Source organism: Primulina tabacum, chromosome 14 (assembly GCF_025594145.1).
Source record: "Primulina tabacum isolate GXHZ01 chromosome 14, ASM2559414v2, whole genome shotgun sequence".
In the NCBI taxonomy this organism is placed as follows: Eukaryota; Viridiplantae; Streptophyta; class Magnoliopsida; order Lamiales; family Gesneriaceae; genus Primulina; species Primulina tabacum.
In genome coordinates this window covers 32,655,280-32,669,962 of record NC_134563.1, presented here as the reverse complement: position 1 = coordinate 32,669,962, position 14,683 = coordinate 32,655,280, and the positions used below count along the sequence as shown (strand labels likewise).

Genomic DNA, 14,683 nt, shown 5'->3' with positions numbered 1-14,683 from the left:
GATAAAAAACCCAATTTTTACGCTGTTGCACCGAAATATCCTTTGGGCCTTTTCAGTTCAAGTGAAATATTCGTATATTCGACCAGTCCACTATGTCCCTTCAATTATTGATTTATTTCTCCCACTCACTTAATCCCTTTTTTCATTATTGATATTGTTTGAATCACAATTCTCTTTGCCAATAATTACTCACTATAAACATTGCATGTGTATTAACTGCACAACTTCACTCTAGTGTATATTTTTAAATCAACTATTTCCAGTAACTAACTCATAGTACAGAATAAATATTTTTTTAATTGAGGGAGTATATTATTAAGATTTGAGTCTCAAAACCTTTACATTCTCTCGTGCTTGAGACATACATTGACGCCAGATGAATTATAAGTTAATGTTACATTATAGATTTTGGTTCAGTGGTAACAACTTAAAAGGTCAATGGTTTTATCTTTGATCATATATGGTATATGTATGAATAATGGTATGACGTCCGAGGCCGAAGAAGGCCGGTTGATCGCGGGTGTCAAGAGGTTGCACGGACAATGAGCAGTTTTGGAAGACTTATAGGTGAAAGGGAATATAAATGAACTGAGGAGAAATTCCAAAACTATCCATGTACGAGATTGTTTGGTTGAGGAGAGCTTAAAAGATTTGATAGTCGATACTCATATCAACAAAAAAAACATTTACATTTCGGAGCACATAATTTAAAACTCCAAAATTAAGTGTGTTTGACTTGAGCCAATTCTGGTATAGATACATGATAAGTTTCTCATAAGACAGTCCACGAATTGAAGCATTTGTAAGTTTGTAACGGAGTTATTGATTTTTGACAAAAACTTATGTGAAACGGTCTCACAGGTCGTATTTTGTGAGACGAATCTCTTATTTGGGTCATCCATGAAAAAATATTACTTTTTATGCTAAGAGTATTACTTTTTATTGTGAATATCGGTAGGGTTGACCCGTCTGATAAAGATTCGTGAAACCGTCTCACAAGAGACCTACTCTTGATTCTTTGAACAATAGACAAATAAATTTTAAACTTTTGAATAATGAGATATGAAAATAAAATTACCGTGATACTCTCTCATCTTCCGACAAAACTAATGATCCACAATCTCTTCTTCCTTTTTCAGCATTTGTGGAAAATAAAGAACAAGAATAATTTTTGTTACAAGGTCAAAATCAGTGCCCCTCCATGCCAAAGCTCTAAATTAATCTCATCTGCAATTATCAGAAAACAACATTGGACCCAAAACTTGGAGATTCGATTTCAAGAAGGCCCACTCAGATTATGATCAAGATTCAGTTGAAACCAATTATGAGAATATTCTAGCATTTATTGATCCAGGGAGATGTATCGTCGGCAAGTAAGAGACTCCATGTCTCGGTTTATAGTTTGACCGTGCGCAAGAACAGAAGCCGACGCCGGGAAGCTCGATTCGGGATTTGTTCAAGTTCTCCGCAAAAAATTATAGATCGTCCATCGTCTCAAGTATTTTTTTTTATTGCGTGGACAAATAAAATCATTACAACACAAAAGGAAAGAAATTGTTTTTTTCTCTGCGACCAATAATGCGATGTGGCATATGCAACGGTTGATATGGTAGTTTACGGTGAGAGACATAAATGTTAAAGATTGGAATTTGGACCTCACTCAATCCTAAAAGCTAGCTCGGAGGATTGTCAAAGAGAGAGCACGTTTAGCAGACCCCTCGTGTACCTGCCCGACTTCAAGGAACACTAATATTTCACATCATTTGGTGTTACATTACACATTCACACCACCATCCATCAAGATGCTTGATGTGATCTGAGTGAAATGTAACATTAACTTTCGAAATAAACAGAATTTTAACCCAACAAGAATGATCTGCCCGATAATTTATACATTTGACTTGGGTCATCAAAAGCCAGAAAATAATAGAAAGTAAAAACCAAGCCACTTAGTCGACTTGATACAAACTCAATTTCCATCGCCTCTCGGCGTCATCTAAATAAAGTTACTATACTTTTTACCTATAAAGAATATACTTTTTACATAAACACCGATTCCTCGATTCTCAATCTACACTGTGTCGCAAATTTCATGGTCTTTGAGCTTTTATCACCGTGTATAACAATGAATCAAAATCGAATAGGTAACCCATAGTTGAGAAATGTTCGAATGCATCCGTCCCAGCCAGCAGTTACTATCACATTACCCCACAAGTGAGGAGTGTTCAATGCGCTGAGCCAAGCGTTTTTTAGAAACTTGAATTCTGATTTACGTAAAAATGGTTTGTCAGTCTCAGGTCTTGATTCGGGCAGCCTCTCCTCTGGCCATGTGGCAGATCCTCTGTATATAGAGTCTAAGAAAAACCCGAGGCTCATGGTAAGACAATCAGGGAAATATGCGGGTAACTTTTGGAGAAATTTCTCATCACAAGGTCCGTTTCTCAAGATACTTTCTGGTAGTGATCCCAACTTATTCTTTAATCCACACCAAGGGACGGCAATGGAAGAATTGCGTGAGAAGAAACTCTCGAGCGATCCTAAGTTCTTTGGCCTAGATGATTTCTGGTCCTGTGCATTATAACTCCAGACATGGACATTTGAGTCCTCTGTGGCCGAAACAAAGTGCTCTCCATCTGAAGTGAATGCGGCAGAAACTCGACTTCCTGAACTATTATTGCCTGAAGGAGTCCAAAAAGAAGTTGAGAAAAAAGGTCATTTTGGTGACTCAAAATAATATCATTGAACCATTTGATTTAACAATCTATGAGAATGGTTTTTCCTATTCTACAGCTGTAAATCAATTATTAGTGAATAGTTTGCATTTGCGGGAAATCACTATAGTGTTGCATAGAAATGGCTGAAAGAAGTTTACAGAAAAGTTAAACAAGGAAAGAAGGAACTCGTCACCTTTAAACTTGCCCACAATATTGGCCCCACAAAGAATTCGAACTTGTGAATCAGCAGAAGTAACCATTACTTTGCTCGCATCACTTGGGCAAAACTGAAAATTAACAATCAGATACAAGATTAAAAAAATACTTCAATGCAACAAATTGTCATAGGAAATAGAAAACAACAATTAAATATGATAATAGTTTCTCATATGACAACCTGAAATCCAGTTATCCTCTTCCCAGATTGCTTTTTCTTCCCTTTCGTGCATATTTGGTCACCCAATTCCATACGATTATCTACACAAAAAAAGGACAAGACAGGTAAACTTTAATTCTTCCGCACATAAGAGTCAACAGAATGGAAACACATAAAAAATGAAATCGTACAGCATTCTGCTCTATATCATTCTGAATGTGACAGCATGCACGACTCGTACAACATAGTTACGTAATTAGAATGTTTCACACATTAGACCATAATATAACATCACATTTTTCAAGTTAATATTGTCGTCTAGTTTCATTGCCAGCAATTCTTTTTCTCCCGAGTACATCTTGTTTTAGCATTACATATTTATTTAGGTTTGTTGTCCAGTTGTAGTCAGGTAGTTGTAGTCAGGTATTGCCATTCTGTTCCTTCACTAATATCATTTTAGAATTTAAAATGAATAAATAAAATGACACTCGGTAGGAAATCGAAGTGTTTAAGGTCAAAGGCCATATGCCAATGGAAATGAAAATTGGGTGTGGATATTCAGTAGCAAACCAACTATCACATAAAGCAAACATATACAAATGAGTGATTTTGTTGTGCTCTAATACAAAAGTTGGCCAACATACAATTGTCAAATATTCGTTTAGAAGATACCATATTTAAAAGAAATACAAAGTACAGGTATCAAGACTTTGAGAACATAAATGAATGGATAATGAAATAATACATTAACCATTATGGACAAAGTAACAAGTATTGCATTGAGAAATATGTCTATTTAAGCTATTGTCTTAGTACTTCTAGGCGTACTCACAAAAATCTGCATGCACTTTGCAACCAAAGGTAAAATCTTGACAAATTATTGCCACGTACTGCAGAAAGACCAGTGCAAACGCGACCGCACAATGAGTCCCTTATAACAACTAATTCATATTTGTCCTCGTTTTATGAAAATGATTAACTCAAATTTATAAGAGTTCATTGTGATCAATTATAAACCATTTCAAACATTTTTTAACCCATGTGGGACGAGAGATACTACACAATTATTGTTTTTAAATAGTTGAAAATTTGCTTGACCGTTTAAATTTAAGCTCACTTCATTGATGTAAATAAAGTTATCATCATAAATAGAAACAAATAAACACAGTCTCGGACTGTCAGTATTGTTCAAGTTCTCAATTATTCTTTAATTGTTTTAGTTAAACTGGTCAAATGAATGTGGACGAATGACAGTTATTAGAGTGTAAAAAACAAATAAATTAATCTAACTTGAAAGTTTTTTGATGCATTTTCTTTTATGTTTGCATCTGTACCCAAATTTCAAACATTCATTGGATACATATCTTCAAACATCAAGAATCTCATCAAATACAATAAAAAAATCGTTTCTCTAGAAATACTGAAAATTAATTAAGACACGTACGATGAAGAAGCAGCCAAATATTTATTTTTAAAAATAAAAAATAGGAAAACGAATTTAGGCTTTTGTCCTATGATTACATAGACCCAAATAAGGATAAAATGACAAGATTTGTCTAGAAGTGAGCATGTTATACATGCAGAATCAGATTAATTGTCTGTAGGATAAAGGAGCATTCATGTAACGTGCAGCTCCTTAAAAAGCAATGGAATTCCATCAACGCTAACCGATGATATTTCACATTATCAAGTGTATAAAAAAAGGATGACACTGCATTCAAGATCTATGACCACATAAACTTCAAAATAATACCACATAAACTTCAAAATAACAAGGACCGATCAAAATCACTAGTTATTCAACAGCTTCTGATTATCAGAAGACTCTTTGTTTAGCCAGTGGCTTGGTTCTAAAAACATAAAAAGCAGTTTGGTAATATCTTAAGTAGAAGGGCATACCTATGACATCATAAAAACGGCAATTGCCATCTATAGAGCCAACGACTCCTCTCTGAACCAAGTATAAACAATGATTTTAAGTTTCAACAGAGATTCCAAAAAAATTTAACAGTGAAATAGCTCGCAGATATGTTCATCAACCTTGCCATCAGGACTATAACACACCGCAGTAATGATTTCTCGAATATCAGTCCAATCAACAACTCGACGGCCTTGAACCTCCCAAATGCGCATTTTTCCATCTATTGAGCCACTAACAAAATAATTATCATCCACAGGATTGAAGTCAATGCAAGTCACTGCATCACAGATAAATTATAATTAAATACCTGTAAAATGTTACATTAAGTAGTGTATTTGCTATGGTGGTGTGAAATATTCCTATTTCCAGATCCTTACCATAGTTATTATGAGAGAAAACTCCTAGACAATGATCATAATCCAACCTCCACAAGCGAGCAGTTTTATCAACTGAAGATGACAGTAAATGCTGCAGTCCAAATAGAAGCATTATTAAATTTGAAGAACATCACTTCTTTTGTGAAAAAACAAGAACTCAAAAGTAATTGTAAAAAGTTTAGCAAAAACACAACCACGAACCCCATTCTTAGACCATGAGAGAGCCAAAATCTCCCCTTTATGTCCATGAAACTCGTGAAGAGGCTTCTCCAACAACTGAAAGACCTTTTGAGGAAGAATGACACAAGCTGAATCAGTTGATTTCCTCGATCTTTTTGTCTGAGTAGCATACTTTTTCGTGCCATCCAGAGGAGCTAACTTAGAAAAATTATTCAGTGAAAAGTACAAATGGGAAGGGTCAGCATCTTGAAAATCAATTCGTTTTACAATGTCATCTTCAAGGACTTTCCAAACACGGATAATGCCATCTTCCCCAGCACTAGCCAAAAACTGACCATCCGGGCTGAACTTCATTGTCGATATTGAGCCATTGTGGGCAAGAAATTCTTGCCCAGCATAAAGACAAGATAACTCTTTCAAGTGCTTTCGACATACATTTACATCAACTCTTCGAGAAGCAGACTCTGTCTCAGAATGACTTTCAATACTTTTACCAATGAACCGCCTTGCCTTATCGGTAATATGAGTCAAAGCATTGAATTTCTTGAGCCAACTGCTTTTAACTTTCTTCTCTGCGTCAACCATGTTACACCCTTTTGAGTCTTTTCTAAACCATCGCAACATCGGAGATCCAATTGTTTTCAGATATTCATCAATCGATAATGTTCTATCTGAACTCGTTCTACAAAATGTAGAACTCGTACCAGTGTCAACAAGTTCATCGACAACAAATTCAGCTTCATTGCACAAATTCTCGATTTTCCAAGCAAAATTCTCCTCTATTGTACCGTCTTCTAATAAATCTATGTTGTTATATGACCGAAAGGAATGCAATGAATGGCTTGAGAAAAACTGTGGGTCCGAATCCAAATCTGCCAGCACGGTCTCACCGGTATCCCCCAATCTGTCAACATCTCTTTTCATTTCTCCCTGCCACAGATCTCCCACTTCATCTCCAAAAGTTCTGTGCCAATTTGGACTAAAACCCATCAGTTTCAAAAACTTACCACGCCTCTCTTCAATACTATCAGGTTTCTTGCTCCAAAACTCATACCCTAGAGCACAATCTCCAAATCCAGAACTCAAGATCTCTTCTGAGCAATCAGAAACCAAATCTGATACAGAAGAGACTTCATCACGGCTGTCAAAGAACCTATTCTCTTCCGTATCACTGTAACTACCCATGATATTTGAAAGTCTTTGAGTCAAACCTACATCTCAAAATAAAACTGGAATAAAAAACAGCGCATCATAATCAAATTGCATTTACTTATCCAGAATCACTTCTACCCGGACAAATTATTGTGAACCTCAACCAATATTACAGTCTCAAATAACAAGAATAAAAGTCTTAATTATTATTTATCAGCACATAAACCCCTCGTAAATTAATCTAACAAAAACGCCAAGTCCATAAAAAATGGGGAAAAAACTGATAACAGATCGATCAAAGCGCGTATTCATTCCCCGACCCACCGAAATAATCTTGCAAATCAACATGTAAAGTACGCCAACGACTATAGCTGATCAAGGATTGATACCACATAAACAAAACCAAATCTAGGAAATCAAAATAACTGTCACTTTCCGGCAGACAAAAATTGAAAACTTTCTCACCTGGGGCAGTAAAAAATGCTCATTCAAACCCCAGAAAACCCACCCCCTCTCAGTCACTTTGTAGCATCAACAGCCGAATTTCAGCAACCATAACAGAACCCAAGACAGAACATCGAGACTACACTAAGTCCATAAATAAGTAATCACAAACAAACAATAAAAAATGCAAAATCGTCCAAAGAATAAATATACCGATGGGATTTACAAGAATTTATACAAGATTTCTTGTATAAATCTTGTACGAGATTTCAAAAACGGGGAAAAGGGAACAAGGCTGGAAACTCTGGTGTATGGAATTGTCCTGCCTTTTTCCCATTCCTTTCTTATTTTTGTTTATTAATTTAAATTTCAATTTCCATTCCTCACTTTTTCATTTATTTGTTAGATCAACCACTTAGTGAGAAATTACTTTCATACCCTTGCCGCCTGATACACCCATTCAACCAACTGTTATAGCGACGACTTTCAATTTTGTGTAGAAATGGTGAAGTGTGAACATAAGGAAATCAATTTATAAATATACTAACAATAATTATATAATTTAGTATATTATTTATCTTTAAAGTGCCATTGTCTAGAAATATAGATATTTATATACCTAAAGTTATTATGATCTGCGTCTGTTTTTTTTTTAAGTAATGAATCAAATTATTTTTTGATTTGTCAACATCGTGCAACAACAATTTTACGGTTTACGTCACACGCATCAAATGATATTCGGAAATCGCAATAAACTTTATGAATCTTAGATATTTAGAGAGTAGATGAAATTTTAAATTTTTGAGGGGATGATTTCTTGGTTGTAGGTTCAGTGGTCTAGTCCCGGTACATGTTCCTTGACCTTTGAATTTTAGTAGTCGTCGTTCAAACGTGTATAGTGGTTAGACTTCTGCAGTCCACCAAATTAAACAATACAATTTGTATTGTAATTTCATTTATTGGTAAAATAATGTTGTGCTGGAATGTGGTATTTGGCAGATAGACGGCTGAGACGTACCAACAGCAGAAGGGTTATTTTATTATATTACACTACTTTTTAAATATTTTTATCCAAATATTGTGTTTTTCACGTTTTTTTCAATTATTATGAAAATAAAATGAATTTTTTTTTTTGGTTAAAAAAAAAACTTTACGTCACGTTTGCCCTGCACCTGCTGTAAAAGGTGCGGCATCAAAAAAATATTTTCAAAATAATTTCCCCATCCATACAAGAGGCCGGGTGTGGACAAGAAGGGATAATTATGAAATTAAATATTTTGGTGTCCTTTAAGGTAGTTACTAAATTTGATGTCATTGTCTGTTTTAATAATTATATATATTAGTAAAATGTTCAAAATTTTATGCAAGTTATATGTAGTTCAGTAGATAGAGTCGTTGTTTCTTTGGGTTTAGGTTCTAGGTTCAATTAATTTTTTTATTTTTCAATTTATTTTTAAATTTATATATCAAAATTACAGTATAGTCCTCGCTATTTCTTATAATTATATTTTGATCATCATTTAAATATAAATCAAATGAATTATAAAAAATATTATACAAATACGCAACTCGTGCGTCGGTGAACTAGTATATATAATTTTGCGAATCCCTCGCTTGAAGGGAGTTAAAATTCTTAATTACCACCCCCGCCTACTGTTTAGGCGGGAAAGGGGAAAATTATTTAAAAAATATTATTACCTCTTGCAGGTACGGGACAACATGACGCAAAGTTCTTTTTAAAATTTTTATTTTAATTTCGTAATAATTTGATAAATGATGAAAAACGCAATATTTTCATAAAAGTATTTAAAAAATATTATAATCTACTATAAACCCAACAACTGAAAAGTGCTTTAATAATAAATTCTTTTGCATTGCACTTTCTCCTCTTATTAAAAAAAAAATGGCAGGAAATATTGTACCTTAGCATAAATAAAATTTATGAAATCATTCATTACAATCATTAATTTTCTAAATCTCCAACAAATTTAACAAGAAACCGTGTTGAATAGGATGTGATAATTATTTTTAACCTAGATCATTGAAAAATCTGACCAAACATTGGATAGAATAAAGACTTATAATTTTATCATTCACATTAGAAAATTGTAATTTTAATATTTTAAGTTGATTTATTTTGGGTTTTAGTCATATAACTTGTCAAAGTTTGATTTTTATTGAATAACTTGATTTTTTTTGGGCTCAAAACGACTAAATCCATCGGATATTACTTATTTGACATCGATAATCTCATATGTAACTCATGTAACAAGAATAAAACTTATATTACACACATTAGAATATACATAAACAAAAATAAAGGGAAACGATAACTTTTTTTATCATATTTTCAATTATTGGGGTCTTTTTGCTTTATTTTTTTCTTTTTTTATCATATATATTTTAATATGATTAATATAGTCTTTATTCTCAACACATGTGTCATATTGAAGAGAATCAATGTCAAATAAATCATATTCGATGAATTTAGTTGTTTAATGAAAAAAAAAAGAAAAGAAAAAACCAAAAATAAATTCAATTTACTTTATGAAAACCAAATTTCGACAAATTATATGACTAAAACCCAAAACATGTCGATTTACGAAACTAAAATCTCAATTTTCCCTCATTCTCGTCAAATGACAAATTAAAACAATATGTATTTATTAATAATATATTATTAAGTATAAGATCCTTAGAGTAACTATCTTAAAAGACGTCAAAATATTTAATTCCATAATTACCCTTCTTACCCTACTAAAAACCTTTTCAAGATACTTCATATTTTACATATAAAAAATATAAACAAAACTTATCTTTTATATCAAACAACTTTTCTAAATTGAAAATAATTTTGTGTTAATTGTTTTGTATTATTTGATCAAATTAAAAATAATAACAACACATGCAACGCGTGTGCATCTTTTACTATTATATTAATAAACGAAGAAACCCAATAGTAACTACCTTTTTGTGAATTTTTTTCCTAATTCCAAAATTGTCATTTTATTCATTTATTTAGTATAATAGAATGTGCTTGAATTTTCATATTTTATAAATAGAAAAATAATCGTATTAAATCTCATGTTATATTAAATTTAATTTGTAGAATATTATAATTAAATCAATAAAATCGAAAACAAATTATATACAATACATAATTGTAGGACCGAGTGTTTACCGCTTTACCTAAAGTTATAGCTGGTGGTAATGGTGCAACTCAAATCTTTTAAACCGCACAACAACTCAAGCACCACGGTTCGATCGATCTACCAAGCAGAGACAATTATTGCACCCAGTAATAATATTCATATATTATATACACACGTATATGTGTGCCATTTGCATATCGACGAAATAAAGAATGTGTGGGTTGATCAACTCAGTAGCCAACGTGTATTCCAATATCCTGAAGAATCACTATAAATCTCACCCACAATCTACGCTACATTAGAGATTGCTATCTACAGTGAGCGGATTCGAAAGTTGAAATATCTAAAAACAAATTGTACTTTATCATAAAAATAAACCAAGATTAAGAATATTAAATCAATTTCGATAATACACCCAAATTACAACTCATGTATCTTAGCTAGATGATACGTCATAAATACTTGTCGACATAGCTCATTGCACACATTAATGACGTGTGTGCTATCATAATTAACTGTATGTCTTTTGTGAGACGTTCTTTCGAATATTTATTCGTGCTGCATGTCAACAATGCTCATACTCACAATAAAAAGTAATATTTTTTAATGTGTGGCCCGATTAAAATATACGTTTCAAAAAATTGACTTGTGAAAGATGTAACGCTTTCTAAAAGACAGCTATACATAATTTTATTATTACAAGAAGTTATTATCAATTTTTAATAGATTGCCGGTTAATAGTTGTACAATATAACATCCATTTTCTTACAATTGACCAATCAATCGGCACTAAAAAATATATCAGAAAATTAATTTATTTTGATAACAGATGTAACAAATCTTGTATGCATTAAAATACTATATAACACACACACACACACACACATATATATAATACACTCGTTACTAAACATAATTTGTTTCTCGACGTGTTGGATTCCACGTACAAGCTTACGGCGTTATCACGCAATAGATTGTTCACATTAATTGTTAATCAATAATTAATTCATAATTTTAATTTTAATCATGTAACTTGACATGTTTTTTTTATTTTAGATCATGTAACTTGTCGATATTCAGTTTTCATTCACTAATTTTGATTTTTTGATCATTTTTCACATGAAACCATTAGATCTATCAAATATTGCATATTTGGAATCGATACTCTCATACATGACTTATATAACAAGAATAAAATATATATTAAATACAGTAAAATCTATTTAACGAAAATTAAAGAGTAACAACAAAAAAATTTCTCTCATTTTGAAATATTGAATGTCGTTTTACTTTATTTTTCCTTTTATTTTTGTTTAGATCTATTTTGATATGTGTAATATAAGTTTATTATCATTACATGAGCTACGTAGAATGATATCGATGTCATATAAATAATATTCGAAGGAGTTGCCAGCTTTTGGCCAAAAAACAACCAAAATAAAAAAAATTCAAGTTAGTTGTTGAAAACCAAACATTAAAAATCTACATGACTAAAAACTAAAACACAGCAAGTTACATGACTAAAATCACTATTTCCCCGAGAAAAACAAAGAGATCTAATTGATTATGGTCCTTTCGAGTTTTGAAAATTCAAACAGCATACTGATAATTTAATTTTGAGCTGTATGTATTCTTTCTTCCATTTTATAAATTTAGATTTGAGATGAATTCAAGTATTCTTTTAAGCTTCTGATATTGCAAACACATAATCTTGTTTTTATCGAAAAACTGTAAGTAAAAAATTCTAATTTAATTATAATTTCAACTCGGATTGTATTATTTTTTGTCGGAAGATAATTAAGACTCCATTTTTTTTTTATTAAAACTATGATTAATTTCAAAATTTTCAAATATTGCGTTTCTAAAATTATGATATATATTTAATCTATTTGGCAAAATGGGTCGGCAGCATACATGCCTTCCTTTTAATTTCATTTCCATTTATTTTTCTTTCTTGGCATTTTCTATATAATTTTCCTCTAAATTTGTAAACTAGCTACTAAAATCAAATCATTCATTTTATTTGATAAATCAACACAAATAAAAATATAAAAATTATAAAAATTTCAAATAATTTTATATTTAATTTGAAGAGAATATATTAGATTTTATGCAGAATTTAATTAAAACCGGTAGGTTCATTGAATCATTTAATATATATAGTTTAAATTCAAATACTATTCCATCTATATATACCAAAAACCAAATAAAAATTCCATCTAAAACAAAATATTTGGAATGCTTGTGTGCATGCTTTCGGATTAAAAAGGAAAAAAGGGAAATTTGCACTCGTTGAGTTTGAATCTTTAGGTATCGATCGAGCTGGGGAAATGCAAAATATTTAAAACCTGTATTTTTCTTTTTTAATGATATCATATGAGTCAATCAGATTCTTGTTTAAAGTGAAAAATAATATTTTTAATATAAAAAATAATATTTTTTCATGAATTTGATCGGGTCAGGGACTTATTTTACAAAATGAACTCGCGAGACATTCCCACATTAATTTTTATGCGAAAAAGAAATATATGTGTGATCAGAAGTTTTTTATTTTTATTTTTAAATAATTTGTTAACTAAAAAATTGTAATAGAAGTTCACAATTGATGATATTTGTTTTATTTTATAAGTGTTTTTTTAATGTATTTGCGTGAACTTATATTGAAATTGGAGTACTAAACTCGAAAGTAATTTTTTAAATAAAGGTCATAGAAAATTATATATTTTCCTCCCCTTGAATTCCGTAAAATCTTCTTGTTAAGATTGGAACTTGAACCAACTCAACTCCAAAAGCTAGGTCAAGTGAGAAGGATTGTCCAAGACCATATATACAGCTTCCAAGTATTTTATTCAACCGATGTGGAACAACTAACATCCCTTCACGCCCAGGAATGAATATATGGAGCGTGAAGTTTACAAATGACTCAATTATGGGCAGAACGGATGAACCAACTATGAGCAGTCCAACACATAACGGTGGAACATAAGCTCTGATATCATGTTAAGATTGGAACTTGGACTTAACTTAATCCCAAAAGCTAGCTCAAGGGGGTAGGATTGTCCAAGACCATATATACAACTTCAATGTATTTTATCCAACAAATATGAAACAACTGACACTTCTCTCGAAAAAAAAATACTCGAAATATGTGTTTTCAGAACTATGTCAGATCGATCATTTTCGACTGAAATATATCACGAATCTGATTCAAACATGGTCCAAAAACCATTTTATTTGTAAAAAATGGTCGGATTTGTTCACAAATTCTTTTTAATTTTTTTGAATTTAATTATTTGCTATATATATGATTATTTTAATTTTGCATTATGTCAAAAATTTAGAATTCAAAGTATATTATTTACTACATTATATTACTATATTGTATGATATAGTAATGTTCTGGTCTGACGGTTCAGTTGAACTGATCCGATCGATTGAACCGTTATTTTAAAGTAGATCGGTTTCATCACCGATTAAAATATTAGGGTTTATCAAACTTAAAATATCACCGATTAAAATATCAGGGTTGATCGAACTTAAAATAACAATTTCACCTAAAGTGTCATTCTTCATCCTTTTTACTTTGTGTGTGGAGTTGGAAATGAATATCAAACTTTTGCAGCTTTGTGGAAAAGTGGAATTATTAATGCCGCCTCTTCTTTCCAATTATTTTGGGATTTTTCATTGCCGTGAATGTAATAACTATTTTAAAATTTTATTTTATGAATTATTATAAAAATAATTTTCTCCTACTCTCTTTCAATTTTCAAAATTTTGATTTTTCTCATATATTGTTTTATTTATTGCTATTTAAGTCGTCTCTCATTCATACCCCAAAATTAATTGGTAAAATATGAAAAATAAAACAGAATCCGCATTCTTGAACCATTTTTTCCATCTGGGCTTAAAGTCCAAACAGTAATAATTCTCTGACCCTCACCATTGGGCTTCCTATTTTTAATGAAACAATGAATAATAGAATATTACAAAAATAATTATTATATCTTCACTCATGATCTTTTTCACATTATTATAAAACACAAGAGATTTGTGTAATAAGGTTAGCTGAGTTGGTAGAACATGTGTAACTTACCGAGAGGTCTAGAATTCGAATTCTCTTGCCCCTACCTTCTCAGTTGAGCTACTGTATAGGGTTTGCTCAGTGCAATTTACTTGTTGCAAACTACTGCATTGACCCGTGAATTTACCAAGATCTCACAGAAAGTAGCGGCTGTGTGTTCCTCTGGTTAAAAAATAAATAAATACAAGAGATTTGTGATTATTATAAGGTTGGATTCATCTCATATTTCTAGTCGGGACGATGTCGTGACTGAGCTCTGCATCTTTGTATCCAATGTTTAAATCTG

At 31.6% G+C, this 14,683-nt stretch overlaps 1 protein-coding gene across 3 annotated transcripts; it reads right to left on the bottom strand.

The window, feature by feature from the left end:
- Positions 1–1,846: 1,846 nt before the first annotated feature.
- LOC142524214 (uncharacterized) lies at positions 1,847–7,528 on the bottom strand. Of its 3 annotated transcripts, none has more exons than XM_075628089.1 (8): positions 7,186–7,528; positions 5,590–6,797; positions 5,389–5,479; positions 5,131–5,288; positions 4,990–5,041; positions 3,112–3,191; positions 2,908–3,001; positions 1,847–2,678 (listed from the first exon to the last, which is right to left on the bottom strand). In XM_075628089.1, exons 2-8 carry the CDS (start codon positions 6,751–6,753, stop codon positions 2,131–2,133), a joined length of 2,187 nt encoding a protein of 728 aa, XP_075484204.1. In that variant the 5' UTR covers positions 6,754–6,797; positions 7,186–7,528; the 3' UTR covers positions 1,847–2,130. The 3 variants fall into 3 exon arrangements, with proteins under 3 accessions (XP_075484204.1, XP_075484203.1, XP_075484205.1); XM_075628088.1 differs by having other exon boundaries at positions 5,590–6,779; positions 7,186–7,527; XM_075628090.1 differs by having other exon boundaries at positions 5,590–6,779; positions 7,378–7,525.
- Between the last annotated feature and the right edge of the window lie 7,155 nt (positions 7,529–14,683).

Bases quoted from the DNA above. Each gene is read 5' to 3' on its own strand.
- LOC142524214 (XM_075628089.1), bottom strand. From the start codon at position 6,753: ATGGGTAGTTACAGTGATACGGAAGAGAATAGGTTCTTTGACAGCCGT. The intron at 5,480-5,589 runs GTTCGTGGTTGT...TTTGGACTGCAG, and splicing joins TCTCATGGTCTAAGAATGGG to CATTTACTGTCATCTTCAGT. The intron at 3,192-4,989 runs GTATGCCCTTCT...TTTTTTGTGTAG, and splicing joins CCGTTTTTATGATGTCATAG to ATAATCGTATGGAATTGGGT.